Consider the following 24482-nt stretch of genomic DNA (forward strand, 5'->3'; position numbering starts at 1 on the left):
TGATGCTCAACAGGATCTCACGTTTATTATTGAGAAGTGATTAATGGTGAAAGAAAGGCAGTGCCCATTCCTCATTGGCTTAACAAGAAAACTGAAGAAACATTCACTACACAGTTTACAATATTTTTCTTCCAAAATTAATGTTCCTGTAAACAAACAAGTTTTTACCACTGTTCTCAGCCTTCAAATCAAATCAAGCCAGACTTAATCTGTAATCCATATAATGCACAAGAACAGAACATTTCTTAGGACTCTTCGTATTTGACTTTTGAGAGAAAATGAACCACCCCTCAGACACGACCTTGCCGACAGATTCCATTCAAATCTTCTAGGCATAAAAAAATCAAATTCTTCATAAAATTCCTCTTCCAGTCCATGGAAAAAATGTTATTTATTCCACTTTCCATGGTAGATGTCCAAAAGAAAGTCACAACTCGGTGTTCCAAGTGCAAATGTCAAAAAAAACCAGAGAGAAGAGGGGTTTAGAAGGCCAGGAAACCAGGGAAGCAGGAGGTTTAAAAATTAGAGAAAAAGGCATATGCCACTTGCGGACTTTAAAATCCGATCAACATAGTAAAAAGACAAAAAAACAAAGCGTATGCTCTGAAATCACAACCAAAGCCAAAAGAAAGGGGACAGTTTTCACCTCTACTCTACCTAGAAGGGTTTTTTTTGTTTTGTTTTTAAGTCCTATGTCTCTTGTGAAATTCCAATACTTTTTTTAAAACTGTAAGTTTATAAGAGTTTGTATGAAGTCAATGAAACAAGTTCTAATTTTCTCTGGTGTAGTTTTTCGTCCTTTCTGAAAGATATCCACGTTGCAGCATGTCTGCTGCAGTCTCTGTGGAAGGGCATTTTACTTGACACGGCCTTGACGTTCCTATAGGAGAGAGAGACAGAAAGGTGGCAGTTAGTGGCACGGCAGTTATGTAAAAATTTTAATAGTATTATTTTCACTGCTGAATAGGTTAATGACTTAGGATGAGAGTCATTCCGTGGATATTCAGCTGAGTTAAGCTACCTCCTCATATTCCAAATATACCAGACAGCACCTGCTTTGTGCACATTTTAATCCCTAAAACATCTTTTGAAGCAAGCCAATCCGTATCATGAAAAACATTCACTTGGGTCTGCTTTGTCCTAGAGATCCCAGTATTTCTAACAATCAGCAAATTTTTGGACCTGCACACATTTAACTAGATCAGGGTAGGCATCGTAGCTCCCTCTAGATGTTGTGGACCACAACTCCCGTCATCCCTGACCATTGATCATGCTGGCTGGTACTGATGGGAATTGTCATTCACAACACCTGGAGAGCACAATGTTGGCTAACCCAGAACCAGATAATGGTAATTTCTGTTTCTTCTTCTTTTACATCGTGAAAAAATTAGTAAACAAGCGGCAATGCAATAGTTGGTATAAAGTGTGCTATCGACACACCAACTGAAAACTAAGCTACAAAGGCATAAAGCTCTCCAGAGGTGATGGCAACTGAAAACACTCCCACCACTCAAAAGGTGTCAGGATAGAATTGAGCTGCATTCAATTCCATTTATGTGAACAAACTACTGTATATGTAATCATACTGCATCTTCCATTTACCTGATCATTTTATAATTTAACCGCTAAAAGCAGAAAGTTAATGTGGTCTGAACCTATATATTGCAGGACACTCAGCATGCATCCCATCTAAAAGATGAAGGCTAAGCTGCTAACTAGCAGCACTTCATGAAGAGTGCAAAGAAATCCCTTTACTATTCAGGCGTAACTGATCCCTTCAGGCTACTGAGAACATCATATCAGCTGGTTATCACGTTTGATACCAAGGCAGGGATGCCAACAGAGCAGACTCTGCTCCCACGTAAATCTAAAGGAATTCAGAGACAAACTTTAAGTTACATACTAATGCAAAGTTCCTTAATGGAAATTGTATTGATGCTTTAAGTTTATACTCCATCATAGGAGTTTGCCTGAGCACTTTGCTGAACTATGCTACTTTCAATAGGCCAGCCTATTCAATAGACCATTACCTATCAACAGTTCAAATCCCCATTTTTTCATTAACTTTCAAGATGGTCGTGGCAAAGTTGTAAGAAAAGAACAGCTCTGCTGGGTCAAACTATAAGCCTATCATATCCGCCATGCATGGCCAACCAGATTACCATAGGGAAACCCCAATTGTCTCTTTTCCTCATCTGTCAAACTGGAATGTGCAAGACAGGACTATAATCTATGGGGAAAGGCTATGAATTCCACTTTCCCTTAAGGTTATTGATGAAACACAGGAACAAACCAATGCAGGAAAGAACAATCTATGATTGGACCCTCAACACTGTCAGAAAAGGATGGCCGAAGAGGTAATGCTACAAGATGTTATCTATCACAGAGTAAGTAGAAGAGCAGGCACAGGTTACATGGGAAGACCACCTGACCTGGGATAAAATTTGGAATTTCTCCATAGCATTGTTCCATAGGATTATTCCCCTCTACCTGAAAGCCTAGTTACCGATGCCCTGGGCTCCAGAGAAAAAAGCAAATGTAAGGTATAGTTCTGACATAAATGGATCACAGTAAGATATCCTTCCATAATTTGTCCAGTGTTGTCTTTTGTTTTGGCAATCATCTCAGGTAGACTATTCCAGAATGTTTCCTTTAGAACATCCTGCATGTAGACATTCCTGATCTAATTCCATCCCACAACACCCTGCTGCAGCCTTCCCCAACCTGGTGCCTGCCAGAAGTTCTGAACTCCAACTTTTATCAGCTCCAGCCAGCAGGTCAGAGATTATGGGAGTTGTGGTCCAAAATATCTGAAGGACACCAGAAGAAGACTGCTTTAGAGGGTATACAGTGTGGCAAAGATGCAACACCAGGTTTTAAGTCTAAAACAGTGTAATACTCTAGCTAGTTGCAAGTTAACATAATTTAGTTGAGAGATTTGTGCCATAGTTTAGGAAATATATGAAGGAGAATCAACAGGAAGCTTGATTTAAATGATTTTAGCTTTTTTCACATTTAATATACTGGAAAATATGTGGAAGGAGCTTAAAAACAATAAGAACAGTAATAACCATAAATTGGTTTTTCTTCTTGCTAATTTTAATTAATCAATCTTGCCTGAGAGCCCAACATACTTCCTTAATCTTGTTTCAGAGACAAGTGAAAATGTTTTATTTTACAAGGTGTTAGGGATTTTACTGAAAGTGTGTTTTTGTTTTAACCGCTTTATTTAAATTGTTCTGCAATTTTATGCATTACATTTTTAAATTGTTTAACTCATGGTAACCTAGTTTGGGACTGTGTTAAAACATGGTACAGAAAAGTGGTCCTATATAAAAAGGTATCCAGAGTCTTCAAGGGAAACCTCACAAACAAGACTTTAGGTTGTATCCAAGTAAGTCCCACTCAGAGGAGACCCATTTAAATTAATGAAACTAAGCAAGTAATGTCCATTAACTTCAGTGGGTATACCTCGAGTAGGACAAGCACTGAACACAAGCCACTGGATTATTGCAACCTAGATGTAATCCAGAATCCAAGCTCTGCCTATCTAGTTTAAGTCCTGGAGATGATGCCCTCAACCGCTTGATTCCCACAACCATCTGTTTTCTACAAATTGACTGTAGTTACTATAAGCACCAAAGCCAATCTGAAACTTCTATAATGCATTAGCTATCTAACACAGAATTTTAAATACTATATAAGAATTTAGCATCTGATAGATTTATCACCATACAAATTATATAGATTTACCATAATTTGAATGAAGTCATCGTTGTACAGCACCTAGAAAGCAATTAATGCTATTAGCTTTCATTGCACTGATAATAGCCTTGAAAACAAATGCTAGGGGCAAACCATCTGTCATATTCCCAAACCTGATGCCTTATGCATATGAAAGTTCTCTCTTCTCGAAGAAAAACATATGCACACTATCAATGCAAACAAGGCAATGGACTAGGGGCCCAACTAAGATGTTGTATGCAAATGTATGTAAAATTCTGGTTGCTCTACATGTAAAAATTCAACTTAGTTCACTGGAATCATGCTTTGACGTTGCATGTTCCTCCTCTCCTATGTTCCAATTCACACCCCACTTCTGGCAAACCACGGTGTGTCAGCATATCCAAAACTGAACTGATTTGGGCAACCTCTGTTTTGCCTCCAAACAAGAGCTAGAACTATACTATGGTTGCACAAAGCAGAGGTGCCCTCCTTCACTTTGAATCAGGAAATCTGAGTGTGCAAGAGGAATATGGAACATGGGAGCTTGAGATACAGCCCCATCAGCCAAACCATGGTTTGCACATTGCTTAATAGCCAATGGCTTGTGTCCAAAACATGTTTGCTCAAGCATCTAAGCAGAAGTGCTTTTCAAGACATCCCTCAAGATTTCGTCAACTTCACCAACCCATGACATATGCTAAAGTGTTTGATGGGACAAACCCTCACAAGCAGCTTTGAAATGCCTTCAAAAGAAGTGCTTTCCACTTTTGCAAATACAGCTTTGTATACAAGGGAATACATTGTGAGCCAATGATATGGCAGTTATCATAATGTAGAACAGGGATGAGAAAAATCTGATAGCCACATTCTTTCATAGATCTTTTCGGGGGCTGCATGCATGGCACAAGGAAGGAACTAGAGGCAAAAGGAAAAGTCAGAGGTTTTTATATGGCCATGTGTTTATCCCACATGCTCATCTCTACATCCCCTGTCCAGGCAAGAAAGAGACATTATCAAAGTTCAATAACACATTCCAGCCATAGACACTCAAGGAAGACATGAAGCAGCACAAGTTTTTTTTGGGGGGGGGCAGTGCAGGCTGCAGAGGGGAGTAGCCAAAGAGAAAACATCAAGGGCCAACCAGAGAAGCCTGGAGGGCCACATTCAGTCCCCAGGCCTGAGGCTTCCAACCCCGATGGAGTACATTACACCAAAAGGTAAAGGTAAAGGGACCCCTTACTCTGGGGTTGCGGCGCTCATCTCGTGTTATTGGCCGAGGGAGCCACCGTACAGCTTCCAGGTCATGTGGCCAGCATGATTAAGCCGCTTCTGGCGAACCAGAGCAGCACACGGAATCACCGTTTACCTTCCTGCTGTAGCGGTACCTATTTATCTACTAGCACTAAAATGGCAGTGATGCTTCTTAACAAATCCTAGTAATATACAGTACCTTCAAAATGACCTTTCAGAAACAACAGAGTAAGGAAACTTTTTGCAACTTTATTTCAGGAAGCAAAAACGTGACAGACATGAGCTGCAATTTAGAGATGCTTTCAAGAATTGGTAGCACTAATACACTTTGAAGTCCTATCAGAAGTTAGAATGAATAGTGTCTCACAAACTATTTTAATTACGTATTGTACAAATACTGACTATGGTTTGGGCACTGAGTTAATGGGGGGAGGTAAGGAGAAATACCTTCACACATGCGCCCCAAAAACCTGCTCTGGAAGGTCCCCAAAATTTCCAGCACTGATTTTGAGGGTGAACAGGGAACAGGAGGGAACAGGAGAGGAAGAAGAGGTTCCAATGTGCCAACAGAGCTGCAGGGCTCTTACAAAATAGGTAAATGACATTTTCTGCATTTGTATCCTACCCAGTGAACATGGATATAGGTTACCCCATTTTATCCTCACAAATAACCTTGTGTGATGCGTTAGGGCAAGCCAAAATTACCCAGCTCCTATCAGCCCCAGCCAGCAGGGGCAAATGTTCAGAGGCACTGTGAAATGGAGTGCAATAACATCTGGAGAGCACCAGACAGTAGAAGGAAAAGTTGGGCTAAAAGAAAGCACCTGCCCCAAGGCCATCCGGTGAGTTTCAAGGCGGGTCTCCCCAGCAGCCTACTCTAACCACTGCTTCATGCAGGCTCTCTTAAGTTATTCTCATCTGGGAAATTCTGCACCGTGGCCACCCTGCTCATATTTCACTTACCCTACAAGATTTTTTGACTCAAAAATCATGTCAAAAAACTGGGGTCATCCAATACACGGATAGTGGCATGGGGAGAGAAGTAGCGCGCCAGCCAGTTGGCGAGAGCGCAACTTCCCCTGATGCCACAGCGAGCAGGAAATTATCTAGGGAGTGTTTCCTGCCCACAGCTGCATGGGGGGAGAAGCTCAACAACTTTGGGCCATCTCCCCACATTTTCTTTAAACTGAGTCGCTAAAAATGGGGGGCAGGGTCTTATACATGGGGGCGTCTTATAGAGGGGAAAATACGGTATCTTCACTCATTTTTAAATAAATGTTTTAAAAACAATTTTCAAAGGAACACGGGAAAATGCCTGATACTGAGTCAAACCACTGGTCCATCTATCTCAGTATTGTCTACCCTGACATGCAGTAGCTCTCCATGGTTTCAGACAGAAGACATTTCCAGACCTAACTGAAAATGCTGAACCTGTTGATGCTCTATCACTGAGCTATGGCCTTTCCTCCATATGAAGGCATTCCTACCCAGTCCGATTTCTAAACAACCCCAGGTAGCATAGAATGTAATCTATCAATTAATAAAGGCCAAAAGAGAACATACAAGTGCTTTTACATGATTGAATAGGATTTCAGATGCTTATAGGCCAAATATATTTAATGAACTGCTGCAGATTAGAAGACCAGTTGTGATTTGTCTTACATCTTTCCTCATTCCCTTAGCTCAAGTGATGACCTACCTTCCTCTGTTGTCCAGGGGCAAACCTAAAGCTTTACAAAGGAATATAATACAAACATGTTCTTACTGGCTTATAAAAACAATGTACAGCAGCCACAAGAGGCTGACTCTCTGAGAAGAGGAAAAGTTGTGGGGGTTAGAGTTAATTTTCTCTTCCAGCTATTTGTCCATTCAGATCACCCTTGCCAAGCCACATCTCTCTCTCTCTCTGCAGGAGATAAAGATGCAGTGTCTTCCCACAGTTTCTTTCCAATTAAAAAAATAAATCAGGAACTGTTCACATGCATAACTTCTAATTTTGCACCTGCACAAGCCATAACATCCTCTCCTCCTCACTGTCATTGCTCTCCCAATTACATGATCCAAAGCTGCTTTTTACTTTTAAAAAGGTTGAAAGATGGTCCATTCATATCTTGCATCATGCCTTAGTTTGGAACTAGCCCCCCGTTAGCAACTTGCCAAAATTTACTTTCAAACCCAAGCATGTAGAATTAGGTACACACACAAAAACAAGAGAATAGTTAAGTGGATTTGGTAAGGAGATTGAGGCACTTGCTAGTGATATTACCCTAACTGAAATTTAAGTAGTGGCAAAATCAGGAAAAGTAGTGAAGAGCTTTCTGAACCCTAATGCTGTAAACCAGGCTTCATCACAGGATTCTGAAATATAGTTCGCCTGCTTATTGTTCAAACCATCCTGCTGCAAGAAGGAACAGCAAGTCTAGCTTGGCTATGGCTCTGATTCAAGGACAAAGTTAAAGCCCTTTAAATCTAGTCCCAAATAGAGGCCAGAGCAACTGGCTTGAGGACTAAGAACAGTGTTCAAATGACAGAGGAAGATATAGGAGTGTCTTTAAGCCACAAGCTCCCCTCTGACTCCATTTTTGTTACAATCAATCCTCTCTTCTAAACACACTAGCTTTGGGAGCAGCACAAAAGGAAAAGGGAGCAAATATGAACACTCTGAATCAGAGCAAAGCAAATGTGCAAGTCACTGAACGCTTAACAACCAAGTTCCAAGTGCTCAGGTATAGTATTTACAGAATTCAGTGATTTACATATCTGATATTTTTGGAGGAATGGAGCTCCCTTATGTGAAACGTGGTCTCCATAGTCCATAGTCCCTCACTTAGTGATCACCAGACCAGGGAATTTGCAGTTTTTCTATACATGTTTGAATAATTTTAGAATTCTTCATGGTTTGACATTTAGCATCAAGTTCTGAGCGCTCATTTTTGTGGGGTTGGGGCTTTTTTGCTTATCCTGCTATTTTATTGATTATAACTATCAATAAGCATAGAACAGAGAAGGCTTTCTTCCTTAAGTATAAATGGGAGATAGGCCTCTTAAAAGGAGTATTCTCCAAATAACTCTCCAAGGAAGAACTGCTCGTCTAAAGTGCTTTACCAGTTGCACTGGTTCCCGGTGGAGTACAGGAACAGATTTAAGGTGCTGGTTTTGACCTTTAAAGCCCTATGTGGCATACTGTAGGACCCTCGTACCTACAGGACTGCCTCTCCTGGTATGCCCTGTGGAGGACCTTAAGGTCCACAAATAACTACATTTTGGAGATCCTGAGCCATAAGGTGGTTAGATTGGTCTCAACTAGGGTCAGGGCCTTTTCAGTACTGGCCCCGACTTGGTGAAACGCTCTCTCACAGGAGACCAGGGCCCTGCGGGATTTGACATCTTTCCGCAGGGCCTGCAAGACAGAGCTGTTCCGCCTGGCCTTTGGGCTGGAATCAGTCTGACCCCTATGTTTTCCTCCCTATGGTTTTGATTTGGCCTATTTTAAAATGAGGCTGCATTTTTTAAAAAATTAAACTTAACTATGTCTTATTTTTGGGGTATGGCTTATATTGTGCAAATGCTTAAAAATCCTGCTACGGCTTATTTTATGGGTATGTCTTGTTTTCAGGGAAACAGGGCAGCTGCTGAGGCTATCAGAGGCGTGCGAGTCTCCAAGTGATTATTCCCACTCCTCTGTGCTTCTCACCCTTCACAGTGTTTCTCTAACTTGGGTCTCCAGGTGTTGCTGGACTACAAATCCCATCATCCCTAACCTCAACTTCCTGATGGGAGTTGCAGTCCAAAAACAGCTGAAGACCTAAGTTTGAGAAACATTGCTCTAAGACAGGCATCCCCAAACTGCGGCCCTCCAGATGTTTTGGCCTACAACTCCCATGATCCCTAGCTAACAGGACCAGTGGTCGGGGAAGATGGGAATTGTAGTCCAAAACATCTGGAGGGCCGAAGTTTGGGGGTGCCTGCTCTAAGATATGCAGAGAGAACTCCATACTTGCTGCGAGGCTTCGACTAATTCCTCAAATTAGCAAATCCATGCTTAATGAATCTCAGGATTTTTGAGAGCTCAGAATCATTTTGGGGTTCTGTGAAGTACTAAAGGGTACTAGATGAGAGGCCAACATAGCACATACCAGTTAGTGTACTGACATCACCATCTTTGGACAAATTATGATTATATGCAATGCTGAAATGGGCTATCAAATTGTTCTGAATCAAAAGTACCCAAGAGTTGCCACTTAGAATAACACATTCAATTCAAAGAAACATTCATTTGAATAGATTTCACCAAAGATCACATATTCACATTTTGAAACCTTAGTATTATAACACCTAGCTCAATTTGGCTCTTTACTGTTGACTCTGGCTGGTCTGATTTACATTATTCAGGTGCCCCTCTGGACAGCCAAAAACAAACAAAAAATCCTATTGCAGAATGCAAATCTTTAGGCAAATTCTTAAAGCTCTAAACAGTATGTACAGTATGTACTTTGCTTACATAGTCCAGAGCTCTAAACAAGATGAACAAATATTTTCTATCAACAATGGAGTACTGTGGCACATTAAAAACTTACCAACTTCACTGAGATTTACTTTGAAGTAGGTCATGTTAGGCAGAGGTGGCAACTGGCAGCCGATGATCCTGATATTGCATGTGACCACAGTTCAGTAGTACAGAACATGCTTTGCATGCAGCAGGTCCTAGGCTCAATGTCTGGCATCTCCAGTTAAAGGATCATGTTGCAGGTTATGGGGAGGATCATCTGCCTGGAGAGCTGCAGGCGGAGTAGACAAATGTCCTAACCTGCAGCTTCCCAGGTTCCTATGATCCAGTTTTATCCATCCTGGTAACATTTTCATAAGGATGTGGTAAAACATTAAGTGCTTCTCTCACCATGACTTCCGAAACTATTTTTTAATAGATGTCCCACTCATTACAGCTTTCTATTGGTTTTACATATGATGTCTCAGATATGCAAGACTGCAAGGAACTCATAAAAATGTTTAGCACTTGCTGCCAGGTGGTGCTTTATTATAGAATATACCTCTGCCCCCCAAACACTGCTTGGAACATCAAGTGGTTCATGACAATACAAAAAGCAGCTGCTCTTGCCTGGGTTTAAGACTGTACAGTCAAAACTCGGTTGTCGAACATAATCCGTTCCGTAAGCCCATTCAGCTTCTGAAACGTTTGACAACTGAGGCATGGCTTCCAATTGGCTGCAAGAGCTTCTTGCACTCAAGTGGAAGCCGTGTCGGACGTTTGGCTTCCGAAAAACTTCAAAAACCGGAACACTTACTTCTGGGTTTTGGGCGTTTGGGAGCCAAAACATTCAGCAACGGAGGTGTTTGGGAACAGAGGTTTGACTGTATCCCTACATTCTGACTGCTGTTAGGGTGCTACAGTTTCACAGAATATTGTTATAAATCCAAAGCCACTTGAAAATACAAGTTTTCCCAATACTTCCATGTCAAAGTAGCACTGGAGGTGTTACAGTATTAGGTGGATCCCGAACCAATGAAATTAACTGTAGCTTTAAAAAGTTACACATCAGGCAAACTGAAGTGTTGATCTTTCAAAGAGCAGGGATGGAGAATCTCTTACCATCTTCCTGCCAACTGTGAAGACAAAAAGCTCTTTGAAAAACGACCTCTGTTACAAATTGCAGTGGACCAATAAGCCTTATGCCAATTTACAGGTGCCTGGATAACTTAGATGTGGAAGTTCTTCTCCAGAAGCCAACAGAACATGCTAAAGAGGTTGACAAGCACCACTTCTGCTTAAAACCATTACTAAGGTAAAGGTAAAGGGGCCCCTGACCATCAGGTCCAGTCGTGTCCGACTCTGGGGTTGCGGCGCTCATCTCGCTCTACAGGCCAAGGGAGCCGGCGTTTGTCCTCAGACAGCTTCCGGGTCATGTGGCCAGCATGACAAAGCTGCTTCTGGCGAACCAGAACAGCGCACAGAAACGCTGTTTACCTTCCCGCCGGAGCGGTCCCTATTTATCTACTTGCACTTTGATGTGCTTTCGAACTGCTAGGTGGGCAGGAGCTGGGACCGAGCAACCTAAAGAGGTTGACAAGCACCGCTTCTGCTTAAAACCATTACTACATTCCATTAAAAGTATAAGTCAGCTCCTGCTTAAAGAGTTTCTGCCAACTGTACTGTCTTGCCTATTCATGGCTAGGGTCAGATTCTCGTAACATGGAGGACACATCCAAAACTGATATGCTAAACACTGAACTATTACAAACCAAACCACTTTTAATGTACTTCTCAGACTGTGGCAGTCTTATATAAAACAAATGTACAGACTTTTCTAAAAAATCACTTTGCTTAGACAATACTAGGGACACAATAATACTGTTTTTACTTGTCCATTTGAGGGCCCACTGATCTAACTTCAAGGAGGAACAAAAGGCAACTCATGGAGCTTTTAACTTAAAAGCATGCTTTTCCAGCAGCGTATCAGCTTTTAACATTGTCTGCATTGCTGTTGTTAATGCATAAACTGAATTTTAACAAAAGTACTATAATTTTTAAAAAGGAGTGCCTGAAACCATCAAGTACCCACTGGACTTGAAAGAATTAATATACTTGTGCTACTCTGCCATTCTTCCTTCCTGCACCTTCTTTGAAGTTCTACAAACCATAAACATAAGCACCTCCAAGGTCTATTTTGCCCACTTAGTTTTGCTTCTTTGCTCATTGCATTTTTACAACATAGGTGCCTCATAAGCCACTGTTGTAAAAATGATGGAGGTCGTATTTCAGTCTTTTAAAAAAACAACACCCTTCAAGGCTCTCAAAGTAACCTGAGACCCATAGGTGGTTGTGCACATTAACCTTTCCCATGCAACTTTTTTTTAAAAGTGTGTGCCCTATTATTACTCATTCAATTTATTACCTGCCCTTCACCATGAGGTCCTAGGGTAGGTTACAACCATTTCTTCATCATCAGTGCCAGAAAACCTGCACTTATGTATACCGAAAGGGAAAGCAAACACTTAGGCGGGTTTACAGTGGAATACTATTAGTATTGTGCAATTATGCTAGTCCATACAGGCATCTGGTGAAGGGAGTCTATCTTGTGAAGAGTTTAGGCCATAATAAATGTGTTAGTCTTTGAGATGTCACAGGATTTGTTTTAGTGTTAATGCTGTCATTCCACGTGTTTCTGATCCAGCAAAGGAGATAGGGAGGAAAATCTTTTATTTCCCCTTCAGTCCTCCAACCCAGGGTTGCAAGCAGAACAGCAGCACTGGATTTCATCCTTACTCCGTACTAGGAATTGGGCACCTGCAGCCCTCCAAATGTTGTTGGACTACCCATCAGCCCCAGCTGTCTCAGCCAATAGACAATGATTATGGGAGCTGGAGTCCAACAACATCTGGAGGGCCACAGATTCCCCATTCCTGATGTATATAAAGTATCTTTCAAAGACCTACATAAGAAAATGAATGCAATTGGCTTCTGATGCCCAATGGAGGTATGGACTTGTGTTCCTCAAAAGGCAATCCTCATGTCATATGACATGCCTCTTTTGAAACAGTGAAGTTTCATAAGCAGTTTGATATGAAATAAGGGCCTCCTATTCAGAAGTCAAGTATTTCCCCCAGATGTCATCAATGTCTTGGGCATGCCCAAAGTAGGTGTTTGGATCCTGCCCTATGTTTCTACTTCCCATTTATTAGCATCTTCTCACCAACCACCCAAGAAGCAAAACCTTCCTCAGCATATCTTTTAGAGATGTCAGGTTAATTATATTTTAGAGATGTCAAGTTAATTTTATTGCTCGAGTCAAAAGACCATAGCTATAGGAATACAAACAAATTGCAAGTACAAAATGGGGAAATCATATTAAACATTTTGGCCAAAAACAAAAATGCAATCACACTTTTCACTGAAGATCAACAATTTGATCTTCGTTAAAGTCACACATGACTAAGACTGCAAGAACCCTCATCTAGCCCTTTCACTGTGTCAGTGGAAAGAGGCCTATTTGAAGTTTGCTAACAGTATTCCAATATAACGTATTTGTGTGCTACACAAGCGTATCAATAAATGTTTACAGAGCAATGACATCCCCTTCAATCCCACTTATAAGGAGGCGGCCATGGTCAACTTCATCTCATATAATCACACCTAATTCCTTCCCTTTGTTTCTACTCCCTACCAAATCCTGGCAGTTTGGCAAGTTACCTTTTTCACATTTTCCTCCTCCTCCTGGCGTTTCTCATAGTGTGAGAAGTCATCAAAGATGGAAGTGGTGTGCTTGTAAGTAGCAATGATTTTCAGCACCTGCTTAGCCTTTTCCAGAGGAACCTCCTGAGTGTCCCTGGAGTTGGTCACTGGTTTATTCTCATTGTTCTCTAGGCGAATGTGCCGCAGTTGGCTGTTGGGAACGTCCTTCACAAAAATCCACCGGACATCAAAGCGTCCCTTCCATTTGTCCTGGGACCACACGCCTGCGCATGTGTTGTAGTCCACAGCAGATTTCATTTCTGCAACTCCGCAGAAATGACCACTGCCATTGACACTGAACAGTAAGTAAACAGGACCTTTTCCATTCATGGAGCGGTAAGCAGCATCCAGTCTCTTATTACCATGCTCTGTACTGCACCAGATGTTATATTTAATGGAACGATGGATATCATCCTCAGAGTAACTCTTGATAATGAAAACCCGACCATGTTTCGGGTTCCAGTCAAAATCCTTAGGGTTATAGTTGTTGATGGACCTCAACTTCTCCAAGACTGGGTGTGGCTCCGAAGGGGCAGAACCAGAAGTGGCCTGAGACTGTCCAACTGCACTACCATCCACTCCATTCTGGCCAAACCCATTGCCACGGTTACGAGGTGCAACCCAGCGGGCAGGCTGAGCTGCCTGTTGCTGCACTGGCAGCTGAGTTGTTTGGGGTGGTGGAGGTGGCAGGGGTTGTGGCTGTTGTCCAGCGGAAGGCTGCACAGCTGGAGGGCTGTTACTCATTTGCTGACCCATCGGTTGGGGAGATATTTGGGTTGGTGGTTGACCAATATTCTGAACTAAAGCCTGGGAAGCATTTTTTGTCACTGGCCCTTTGTTATCCCAAGTTCCAATATCCATGTTATGTTTTATGGGAGGTGGTGGAAGACTTGTCCCTGCAATGCCATTCTTGGTCTTCAACTTGGGTTGCTGTTTTGCAGGTTTGCTGGCAATATCAGCCCAGGATGCTGGCTTTGGAGGAGCAATGGTAGCTGGAGGCAAGCTATTAGAAGCTACAATATTGCTGGCAATAGACCCACTGCCAACAGCAGAGCCAACCACTTTTGGGACATTGCTTGCTACATCAGTGCTGCCTAGCTTCAAAGCTGCCATCCCTTGGTCAATGGTATTCATGCCAGGTGCCTTATTCAGGGTCTCACTAGCAAAAGCAGACTGTCCATCAATCATGGCTCCACCCAATGAGCTTGGTGCATAAGCATAGTTGCTACTATATCCAGAACTTTGAGTTGATTGCCCCTGAGAACTGTTATTGCCCCAAGCTGAGAAGTCAATTCCACTTGGAAAAAAGTTAAAGCCATGCTGTCCAAGAAATGGTGTGCTGCCAAGGGCCCCTGGCTGTCCAAACATGGCATCTGGGAGAAAGTGAGGTTCTCCATTGCTTATCTGTCCATAAGATGTTAAGTAGGGCATTGGTGGATCACCCCCTGTAGACCAAGCAGCTTCACCCAAAGAGTAGGAGAATCCAATGGATGGACTGTAGTAATTCGGCATATAGGAATCAGACATTGCAGTGTACGCGTTGTTCTGGAAGAGAAAAGCAAGAACTGAACAGTTAAATGAATAGTACATTGCAGCATGAAACAATATATGCTTTCCACAGACCTTTCCCCCACATTGTACTTTCAGGGCAAGCCTATTTACTGAAACCTGTGGCTATCACTGAACACTTTCGTCAAGTTGCTTTGAGACTTTTTATTGTACAAAGCAACTGACAAATGAAATAATAAAATTAAAAATAAGCTATTGGTTTTAAAGTATCAGTGAAAATTGGATCATTCTGCATTTTACCCTTAACCACAAAGATATTCCAAAATGTGCCCACTTGTCTAGCACATGTGGTGTTTGCACTTCTTACCCATATTGTAGGTTAGCAGGATATACACTACGATCAGCTGGTCATACTACCCATTTAAAGCATTCAATTGCTACTCTTCTTAGACCACTGTACTAAAAGTAATCACAATTAAGGTTAAGCAAACTGATGAGTGCAGCAGGCACCATTGATACAATCAAAGGTTGTTGGCATATTGATACCAGTGAATAACAGAAAGCAATTAACAGGTTTCAAATGATGATTATTATGTGGTTACCAGGCTGATAAGATTTAATACTTCCTTACAAAGGCACTTGGAGGTTTTATTACAATCAAAATTTATACAAGTAAATGCTTCAAACAAAAATGAAAAAGTGAAGGGAGGGCTCAGTTCTTGCAGCTTTTTTCTTTCTAAATAATTTGGTCCAGTTTAAACTTACATGCATTTGGGCTCAGATAACATTAGGATCCAAAGTGGCTCAAACATTTGAAAGTATCTGGTTGGTGCTTCACAAAGCACTAGCACATTAATGACTTTAGCCCAAGACATTATCAAGATCAGTATATTTTACCACTGATAAAGAGTTCTGACCAGGTTGTATTTTAACTGTGTTCTTTCTACTTGAGTCTGGGTTGAAAATTCACTACAATTTCAAATTTAAAAAAATCCAAATAAAGTTCAGAATAGTTTTCAATTATATGTATATTATTTGAAGTTTTTAAGTTGTTTCTGGGGTTTATACCCAGAGTATCTGCCAGTAACTAAGAACTTCTCAGAATTAACCTTACATTGCACTCCACTCTACCAATAAAAAAGGATAATGCATTTTCTGTGATCTACCAGTAAGTATAAGATTTAAAGGAAGAAATGTAGACAAAACCCATGCTCCACTCTGTGGGCACATTTAGAGTTCCTCCTGTAAAAGCCATAATAAGATGTGCACAGCTGTTGGACAGCACCCATTAATTTTTACAGGACTTCTCAGAAGATTGTGCCCTCTCTTTTGAAATTGTTCCCTGTCAATTTTTAGAAGTTCACAATTCACAATTTGTATGTCTCTTGATCTTCCATCAAGAAGCCCAAAGTAGTGAGGCAGGCTAGGTTGAGATACTAAGTAATTTGCCTAAAGCTTCATCTTGCTCTAGAATGCAAGATCATAGGTGAAAGTTATTTGATCACTCAGCTACAATATAAGTTGTTGACCCCACAGCAGCAGAAACATTCCTTCCTGATAAAGTATTCTCATTTAAACATCTCTCAGCCCATTTTACTTGGTCAGCAGACCCACATAAGGTGAGAACAGCAACAAGCTATGAAAGGATAAAATCTTTGTCTCTAGACTTACAAGTATGAGTAGTTTTGTACGTATTTGACAAGTCTCAGATTTCAAAGCCATTTAAACCAAGACCCTCTTCATGTATTTTGCTGTGCAGTCTGTGTAGATTATAAGATTGGGCACAGGACACCCAGCTCAAGGGAACACCTTACAGTGTCACTCTACACCTGGGAGCCAGTCCAACACCACAGCAACTGGTGAGGGAGAAGCTCCCTGCAGGAAGCATAGGATAGATTCAACTAATGTAAGTAAAAACATTCAGATACATTGGGAAAAAGGGCTATGGCTATGCTTCATAAGCCAACGAACAGTTTCCAGAGGCTGCAGCAAGGATGCCTCCCTTGTCAACAGTAAGGTAGTAACTGTACTTCATCCCCCTATCCATGAAAGATACAGACACGTTGCAGAGGATGTGCCATGAATGCTGCAACTTATATTTATTGGCTTCAAATAGAATACAAGCTGTGATGGAGGGCGAGGGGATCATACACTTCTGAATGTCTGAACAGAAACTTTGCAGGTGGTGGAAAGATTTATGTCAAGGTTGATTTATGCCAAGCAAGGAGACCACACCTGCTAAAATTATCAATACTCGACTGCCTCTTTAGCACCATGTGCACAGCGGAAGAACCTATGCAGTTCTGCACATACATCTTTGCACATTCAACCTTATGGTTTCTAGAAATATTAAGTTATGAGCAGTTCAAAAAGTAAGTGGCATCTCCGCCTTGTGCAGCTGCACTGTAGATCACTGAAGTGCAACCTTCCGCTCACAGCACTAACCTTTAGACTGGCATAGGGTTAGGTTGCAAAGGTACTATAGCACTGGTAGGAAACCTATGACCCTCCAGATTTTGTTCTGCTACAACAGCTTCCCAATCATGCTGGCTGGGGTTGACAGGAGTCCAATAGCATCTGGAGAGCCACAGGTTGCCCATACCTGTACTGTAAGCAAGAAAGTTCTCATTCATTCACAATAATTCTGTGATGTAAGCTCATCACTGGCCAATGCCATAATATCTGTACCATAACTGCTGCTACTAAAAGAATGAAAAGTTGGCAAATTCAACCCCTCTCTGCTTCAACAACCTAGACTGCATTTAAGTGTTGACTTAGACCCAAACAACACATTGCAAGCAAATCATGGCTGCCACAAACCCACAACTCCCTAATGCTTAAGGATAATGGCTTGTATCCAATGCTAGACCTACTCAGACTGGACCCATTGAAAGTAATAACCATGATGAAGTTCAGTCTGTTAAATTTGGTGGGCCTGCTCTTACGGTAGTAAAGTTCAGCTGGACACAACTCAATACATATGGCATGATAATGTTCAGTTTACTCACTACAAAACTTTGTATCACAAGTGTGATGTGTGGCAGGAGTAGCAACTGATTATGTCATATCACTCCACATTGTTAAAGTTTTTTAAAAATATCATCAAGAAGTGAGGCGGTGAGGGGCGGCAGACAACAAGCATGTCTGCTTCTTTTTCTGCTTCTGCTACAGTCACCGTAGAAGCAGGAAAACAAACTGTGGTTTCCTTTGGAAAACTGAACTGATCAAAGAGTGAGAAAAGGAAGAATCTGACATACTAAGAGAGTAAATATTTGAAACTAATGGTTGTATCCAACAAAATACAACTCAGAGAAGACCCAGTGAAATTAGTGGACATAGGTTAGTTAGGTATGCACATTAATTTCAATGGGTCTATTTTGATTAGAACTAATTTGGGTGCAGCCCTAAGCCTTTCAAAGGATGAACTTATGACCTGCAAGTCTCATTCATTAAACTGAAATATCAGTTGCCAGCATGGCATCACATTAAATAATGATTGCAAAATGTTACTTTTGTAAGCTCTTTTGAGGCTATGCATTTGAGATGTACTCCAGGAACCAAACAGCTCCCCCAAGGACCAACTGCTTTAACAGGGTAAACATATCTCTCAAGCTTGCCAGAACTCTTCCTTTTAATGCCAGCAAATAAACAGGCATTAATGGCATAACTGAGCATACTGCTGCACACAAAGACCATGAATTTTTAAATCTTAATTGAAGTTAATCAAGAATATGTTCCACCACTACCTAAAGATTAAGGATGTAAACTGATAGCACTGGGCTCACTGGATGCTGGATGTGCTCAACTTCACAAAACACTGTGACAATGGTCCAGTTCACCCACACCCAAATCTATTGCAGAACTGGGGGATAGGCACATAAAAACCCCTCATCTTGATAGTGAACTGTCATTGAACTGCCCCAAATGCAAAATTGACCACAAAAATCACCTGCTGCTTAACAAAGTCTCTCTTGTTTACAGAAGACCTAAGAAATTGAAGAGTACAAAGATGACATTCCATATCTAGCAATGTAAACTTTCCAAGGAGAAGACTAAGGACTATAATGTAACAACCAATGTCCAGTTAATGAAGTGCTAACACCAAGGTTCCCTACATCCAAAGGCAGAATTATCTCAAGCCTACCAATATTGTTGTTGTTGTTGTTATTGTTGTTAATAATAATTTATTATTTATACCCCGCCCATCTGGCTGGGTTTCCCCAGCAACCACTCTGGCCTGCTTCAAACAGAAAAATAAAATACAGTAATCTATTAAACATTAAAAGCCTCCCTAAACAGGGCTGCCTTCAGATATCTTCTTAAAATCTGGTAGCTGTTTTTCTCTTTGACATCTGATGGGAGGGTGTTCCACAGGGCGGGCGCCACCACTGAGAAGGCCCTCGGTGCTGGACCTCATTGTCCAGGCAGAACGATGGGGGTGGAGACGCTCCTTCAAGTATACTGAACCGAGGCCATTTAGCGCTTTAAATGTTGACATCTACTTCACAAATAAAGCAATGTTTTAATTCGGAGTTTAAAAGTTGGTATCTAGGGGCTTCCTCTCATCTTGATGGACTTTTTGTTGGCATTGTCTACCAGTGGTGAGGGGTGTGATGATCGGAACCCAGGTGCAAGTAGCACCCATGTGCATATTTTTTTTATTAACAAAACACTGGGCAATGATCAGGGCAGAGGGGATCAGCATTAAGCAAAATCTAATGAGATTTAAGATTGTCCAGGACTCTCTCTGCTTGAGAGCACCCTGGATAACTCCAGCCAGTTGTCACAGGCTGCCAAATATATGATTTTGCTATCACTTTAGATCAGGCATCCCCAATCTTTGGCCCTCCAGATCAGGCATCCTCAAACTTCGGCCCTCCAGATGTTTTGGACTACAATTCCCATCTTCCCTGACACTGGTCCTGTTAGCTAGGGATCATGGGAGTTGTAGGCCAAAACATCTGGAGGGCCGCAGTTTGGGGATGCCTGCTCCAGATGTTTTGGACTACAATTCCCATCTTCCCTGACCACTCGTCCTGTTAGCTAGGGATCATGGGAGTTGTAGGCCAAAACATCTGGAGGGCCGCAGTTTGGGGATGCCTGCTTTAGATGCATCCAGATGATTGTTTTCTGGCACTGCCACTCTAATGTTCAATTATAGTAGGAAAACTGTTTTTGAGCCCCCAAATCTAATTATTTTTCACCATGGAACAAGTAAGTAATTGCAACATACTGGATCTCTGGAACAACAGATCACATGGTTTTGCTATCACTACTACAAGGCCTGCAAGATATTTACATAATTACTCAAGAATTTCCATTCATTCCTGGCAAGGAACACCTCAAGCACTATGAACCACCCAGCTCCCTGTAAACTTCCAGGCATCACAGGATTCCACCCTCTACTATTTAACATGTATATATAACATAAGGCCACTAAGCAAGATCAAGTGAAGACCTGGCATGAGGTGTCATAAGTACGCTGGTAACACCCAGCTCTTTTCTTTTCATCCGACCAAGGTCCTGTAGTCAGTTTACTTGATATCCAGGGTAAGTGGGGAACGGGATGCAGACAAGCCAACTGGAGCTGAAGCCAATAAAAGTGAGGTAATGATGAGTAGCAGACCTTTGATTGCAGGAAAATAGGAACATCCAGCATGTATGGGGGATGGTCTGCCCTGGGTTCCTCAGGTTTACATGCATGGAATGTTCTTATATCTGTTCACACAGCTGTAGCTTCAGTGGCATGAACACTTTTCACAAAGTTATCAGCAGAAAAGGCAACTGCCCCTTCTTATCAATTCAGAATTGAAAGCCACCTGTTGTGTCTTTGCAACTTTGAAGCTTGCTACTGCAATGTTTTTATCTGCTTTAGCTAGTCTTGACACATCAGTGATTGGGAGCACATTACAGCATGATTCAAGAGGCAGTGGTCTTCTGGCAACAATTCAAGATACTCATGTATCCAGGATGCACTGAACAGCTTGAGGCTACTTTAATCCTGTCAAAGACTGACTAGATGTGCCTACATGATTATGCTAAATGTGCACTAGAATACACTATGGCATGCAGCAATGTATTATTGGACAATGATGGAATTCTCTCCCAGCAGATCCCAGCCACAGTGTGAACCTAAACACCTTCTAGAAGTATGAAGAATAATGGCTGTCTTTAAGTAGTCAAAATGAAACTGATATTAAGGTTTAGCTCTCATCTAAATCAGAAGACTGAATCTAACTAAAGTACAAGCATCCCTCATTTCACGCACAAATAAACTGCTGATGAAAATCAAAAAGGTAAGTGTTCTAAATGAAATCTCCTAGAACTAAGTCATCCTGTACTCTGATTTATTCTACAATTCTAAGCACCTTTACTTGAAAGCAAGTCCCAGTGAAATCAATGGCACTTTTTCTGATTAAATATAGTTTAGCTAATTGCAGAATTTCAAGCATAGAATTTAGGGTGTAAGTGTGCTGAGGATTGTGGCCTTGGTCCACTAAAGAAGCTTAAATGATTTATACAGCTTAAAACAGATACAGAAGTTTATATGTAATCTACGCTTCCTTTAGGAAGCTGAAAGAAGTTTGCACCGGGACCCATGTTAAGGAGAACTGGGTGAGGGTTTTTTTTTGGGGGGGGTATTTATTTAATGCTAGGTTTGCAACATTTATAAGCATTGTTCAGCTAACACTCAGTTGTTACCACATGCTCCCAGCACAGTGCACTGCACATTTCTATATGTTCTACATATGATTATCTATATAGCATTGCCAGTTCAGTCAGCAGTTAGTTAACTGTACAATGTCAAGCCCAAAAGGCATCCTGAAAGCTAGATAGCAGAAAAGGAAACAATTACTAATGCACCCCACCCATTAAACAAATAGGTACGTTTTCTATCACTCACCGGTCTGGCCTGAGGACTCAAATAAGGTTCAATATCATCATCATTTAATCCATCTTTCTGATGCACCGATCCATTTTGCACTAAAAAAAAAAAAGTATAACAAGCATTATTCAATATAGAATAACCAATAATTTATTCTATCTTGTCTAAAAGCCACACCCTGTGACCTAGAAAGTCTTACCACCTGATCCCTATTCCTGCACAGAGAAAATGAAATATGTCAGTTTTCCTGTTTCAATTCTGCCCCATTCCACTGTAAAGGTTTGGGAACTAAAGGGCAAATTATTCCCTGTATATGCTGCAATTATCAAACACACAATTGAACTCTCTTTACACTGTTTGCAGCTATGTGAGCCACAAAAAGCATCTTTTAGCTTTACATTTAAACTTACTGAAGGAACTTGCCCCTTCGAGCACCCCATCTCATATGGACAAGAATTTCAAAGTGAGCCAGGGAGAAACATAGGTACAGGCTTTGGCAGAATTTTGTTCTGCAACTGAAACCCATGAAGTGACCCCTTAACTTTTTTTAACATTACAAACTATTCTCATTTATATGGCCTTTAAAAGCTTCTCTCCTTTATGTTCACCTTAAAAGAGCTATAGAAACTTAATGAGTCAATTCCTTATCCTTTAGCCTGAATATTCAGGCAAACCACATATGTCCAGTTATTCACTGCCACCAGTTTTGCTTACAGGAACTCCTCCTGAAAAAGCTGTCAAAGGGCCCTTTTCTGTGCTGTTATCTTCATACTGAAATCCAAGGATAGCCAATGGGGCGGTTTTCAGATGTTGCCAGACTACAACTCCCATCAGACCTGACCACTGCCCATGCATACTAGGGATTGATGAGAATTAGGGTCCAACCAACATCTGGAGGGCATCACATTTACTACCCCAGGAGTCATACATTATCTTTTTATTACAACTCGCTGTGTTTGTGTGTTGTTTTTTGGTTTTGTTTTGAGGGTGGGTGAAGCCTAGAAAAAAATGGGAACATGCAATACCCCCACAGTCCACTAACATAAACTGGCTACTGCCACCTTTTAATGTGCAGTGCACCCTCTTAACTATGACTCACTTCTGCAATTAGCTCAAAACGTTAATTTGCAAGCACCCAGCTCCTTGCTCTGCCAAATTAAAAGAGCCCATTAAATACTCACACTTTCCCTCTTAACCAGGGATAACTCGTCACTCTCATCTCAATCAACTAATTTGGGATTCCCTTGCATGACACACACACACACATATACTGTATATATAACTAGAAAGAAGTTTTAAACCGTATGACGATGACGACTTCCTCCAGTTTTTTTGCCCAAGGGGGCATCATTGCTTAAGGGAAAACACGCTGCATTCCTCCCTGCCACGTTCGGTTTCATTTTATTTCCCAAAAGTCACACGGATACGTATGCGTGTTGCCCATGCACCAACCCACGCTACGGTTTCCTGGAGAGACGGCGGCACGGCAGGAACTCGCCTCACCTGCACGCCTTTCAGGAAACAAGAGGTCCGATCGAAAAATGGGACGCGAGGCGTCCTCCATGAACGGAAAACGCGCTACCTTTCCACCACCCACCCTCCCCCCACCCCAAAAAAGGGAAGTACAACCTCCCCGGCCACCCCTCATGGATCTTTCCAGGTCCCGCCACGGCGGCTGGTCCCTCAACTCACCTTTGGTGCCTTGGCCCTTAGGTCTCTGCAGCGGCAGCGGCGGCGCAGCGGCGAGGAGAAAGAGAGAAAGGGAAACATAAGGCGATGAGGCAAAAAGAGGAGGATGCGAAGGGGGGGAAACCCCAACCCCGACCGAGACGCGAAGGATAGTAAAGAGCCGGAGAGCAAAACCTAGGCCTCTCCGCCTGCCTCGGGGAGACTTCGGCGGGAGGAAGGCCGGGCCCTGCTTGACGGCAGGGGTTCGTTTGAAACGGGAGCGCCGCGAGGGGAGGAGGAAGGGCGCGCGGGGCCTCCTCCCTGCCCGTTTATGCTGCCCCCACCACAGCCGCCCGGTAGGCCCGAAGCCGGGGCCTTTCCCAGCGCGGCGCCTCCAGCTCCCGCCGCCGCCAGCCAGTTTCACCCCCCACCCCGGTTACCTGCTCCAAGAGGCTGCTGGCCGACATGGCTCCGTGCGGCGGCGTCTGGCGGCGGCCTCGTTCGGAGGTGAGCTGCGCCGGTGAGGCGAGGGGGGCCGGGGGGGAAGCGAAGGGGCGGGGGCGGTAGTGGTGGCGGAGACCGCGGCGGCTTTGTCCGGGGAGCGAGGAGGAGGAGGAGGAGACACACCGCGCGGCTCGCTCTCGGCTTCCTGGCGGACTCTGACTGGCTCGCCCCGCCCGCGGCTCCGCCCGCTGCTCGCCTCGACGCTCTAGCCCCCGTCCCTCCACCACAACAACCCCCACTCTCTATGGTCCGCCCTCGCGCGCACACGCATGCGCGCACTCGCGCGCTCGGCGAGGGTTAGGTGTCACGCGGTAAAGGGAGCGCGCGGTGAGAGACCGCGCTGGAGGGTGGGAGGGGGGAGATGCGGGGGCAGAGAAAAGCATGATGGGTAGAAGTGTTGAACCGCTCTGGGAAAGGGGTGGGGCGATGGAGGAGGAGGAGGGAGAGTTGTGACTAGCGCCCCCTTCCGGAAAGCTGCTGTAAGTTTTATAATACAGTACAGTACTTATAAAAATGCAGCCAAGGAAGATGGGGGAGGCTGTTAATTTATGCCTTTAACAACCTTGGCTGCTTTTTTATTTTATTTTTAATGAAACGCACGCACCCACACAGCCATGGGCGTAGCTGGGGGGTGGGGCAGTAAAAAAGAAGAAGAAATACTTAACTAACTGACCAATCAGGTCAGTTCTG

At 42.7% G+C, this 24482-nt stretch overlaps 1 protein-coding gene across 5 annotated transcripts; it reads right to left on the reverse strand.

Annotated features, from left to right (window-relative positions):
- Window positions 1-24077, reverse strand: YTHDF2 (YTH N6-methyladenosine RNA binding protein F2). Of its 5 annotated transcripts, XM_035117909.3 has the most exons (7): window positions 23729-24077; window positions 23313-23337; window positions 21639-21718; window positions 20193-20321; window positions 13184-14770; window positions 3754-3786; window positions 1-880 (listed from the first exon to the last, which is right to left on the reverse strand). In XM_035117909.3, exons 1-7 carry the CDS (start codon window positions 23753-23755, stop codon window positions 857-859), a joined length of 1905 nt encoding a protein of 634 aa, XP_034973800.1. In that variant the 5' UTR covers window positions 23756-24077; the 3' UTR covers window positions 1-856. The 5 variants fall into 5 exon arrangements, with proteins under 5 accessions (XP_034973800.1, XP_034973801.1, XP_034973802.1 ...); XM_035117910.3 differs by lacking the exon at window positions 3754-3786; XM_035117911.3 differs by lacking the exon at window positions 20193-20321 and having other exon boundaries at window positions 23729-23985.
- Window positions 24078-24482: the final 405 nt, after the last annotated feature.

Source organism: Zootoca vivipara, chromosome 6 (assembly GCF_965207765.1).
Source record: "Zootoca vivipara chromosome 6, rZooViv2.hap1.1, whole genome shotgun sequence".
In the NCBI taxonomy this organism is placed as follows: domain Eukaryota; kingdom Metazoa; phylum Chordata; class Lepidosauria; order Squamata; family Lacertidae; genus Zootoca; species Zootoca vivipara.

What these genes read in the sequence shown, in the direction of transcription:
- YTHDF2 (XM_035117909.3), bottom strand. Translation starts at nt 23,755, where the DNA reads ATGTCGGCCAGCAGCCTCTTGGAGCAG. An exon ending in CCAGCAGCCTCTTGGAGCAG is followed by an intron (nt 23,338 to 23,728) that starts GTAACCGGGGTG and finishes CTGCCGCTGCAG; the next exon opens with AGACCTAAGGGCCAAGGCAC. An exon ending in TAAGGGCCAAGGCACCAAAG is followed by an intron (nt 21,719 to 23,312) that starts GTGAGTTGAGGG and finishes TTTTTTTTTTAG; the next exon opens with TGCAAAATGGATCGGTGCAT.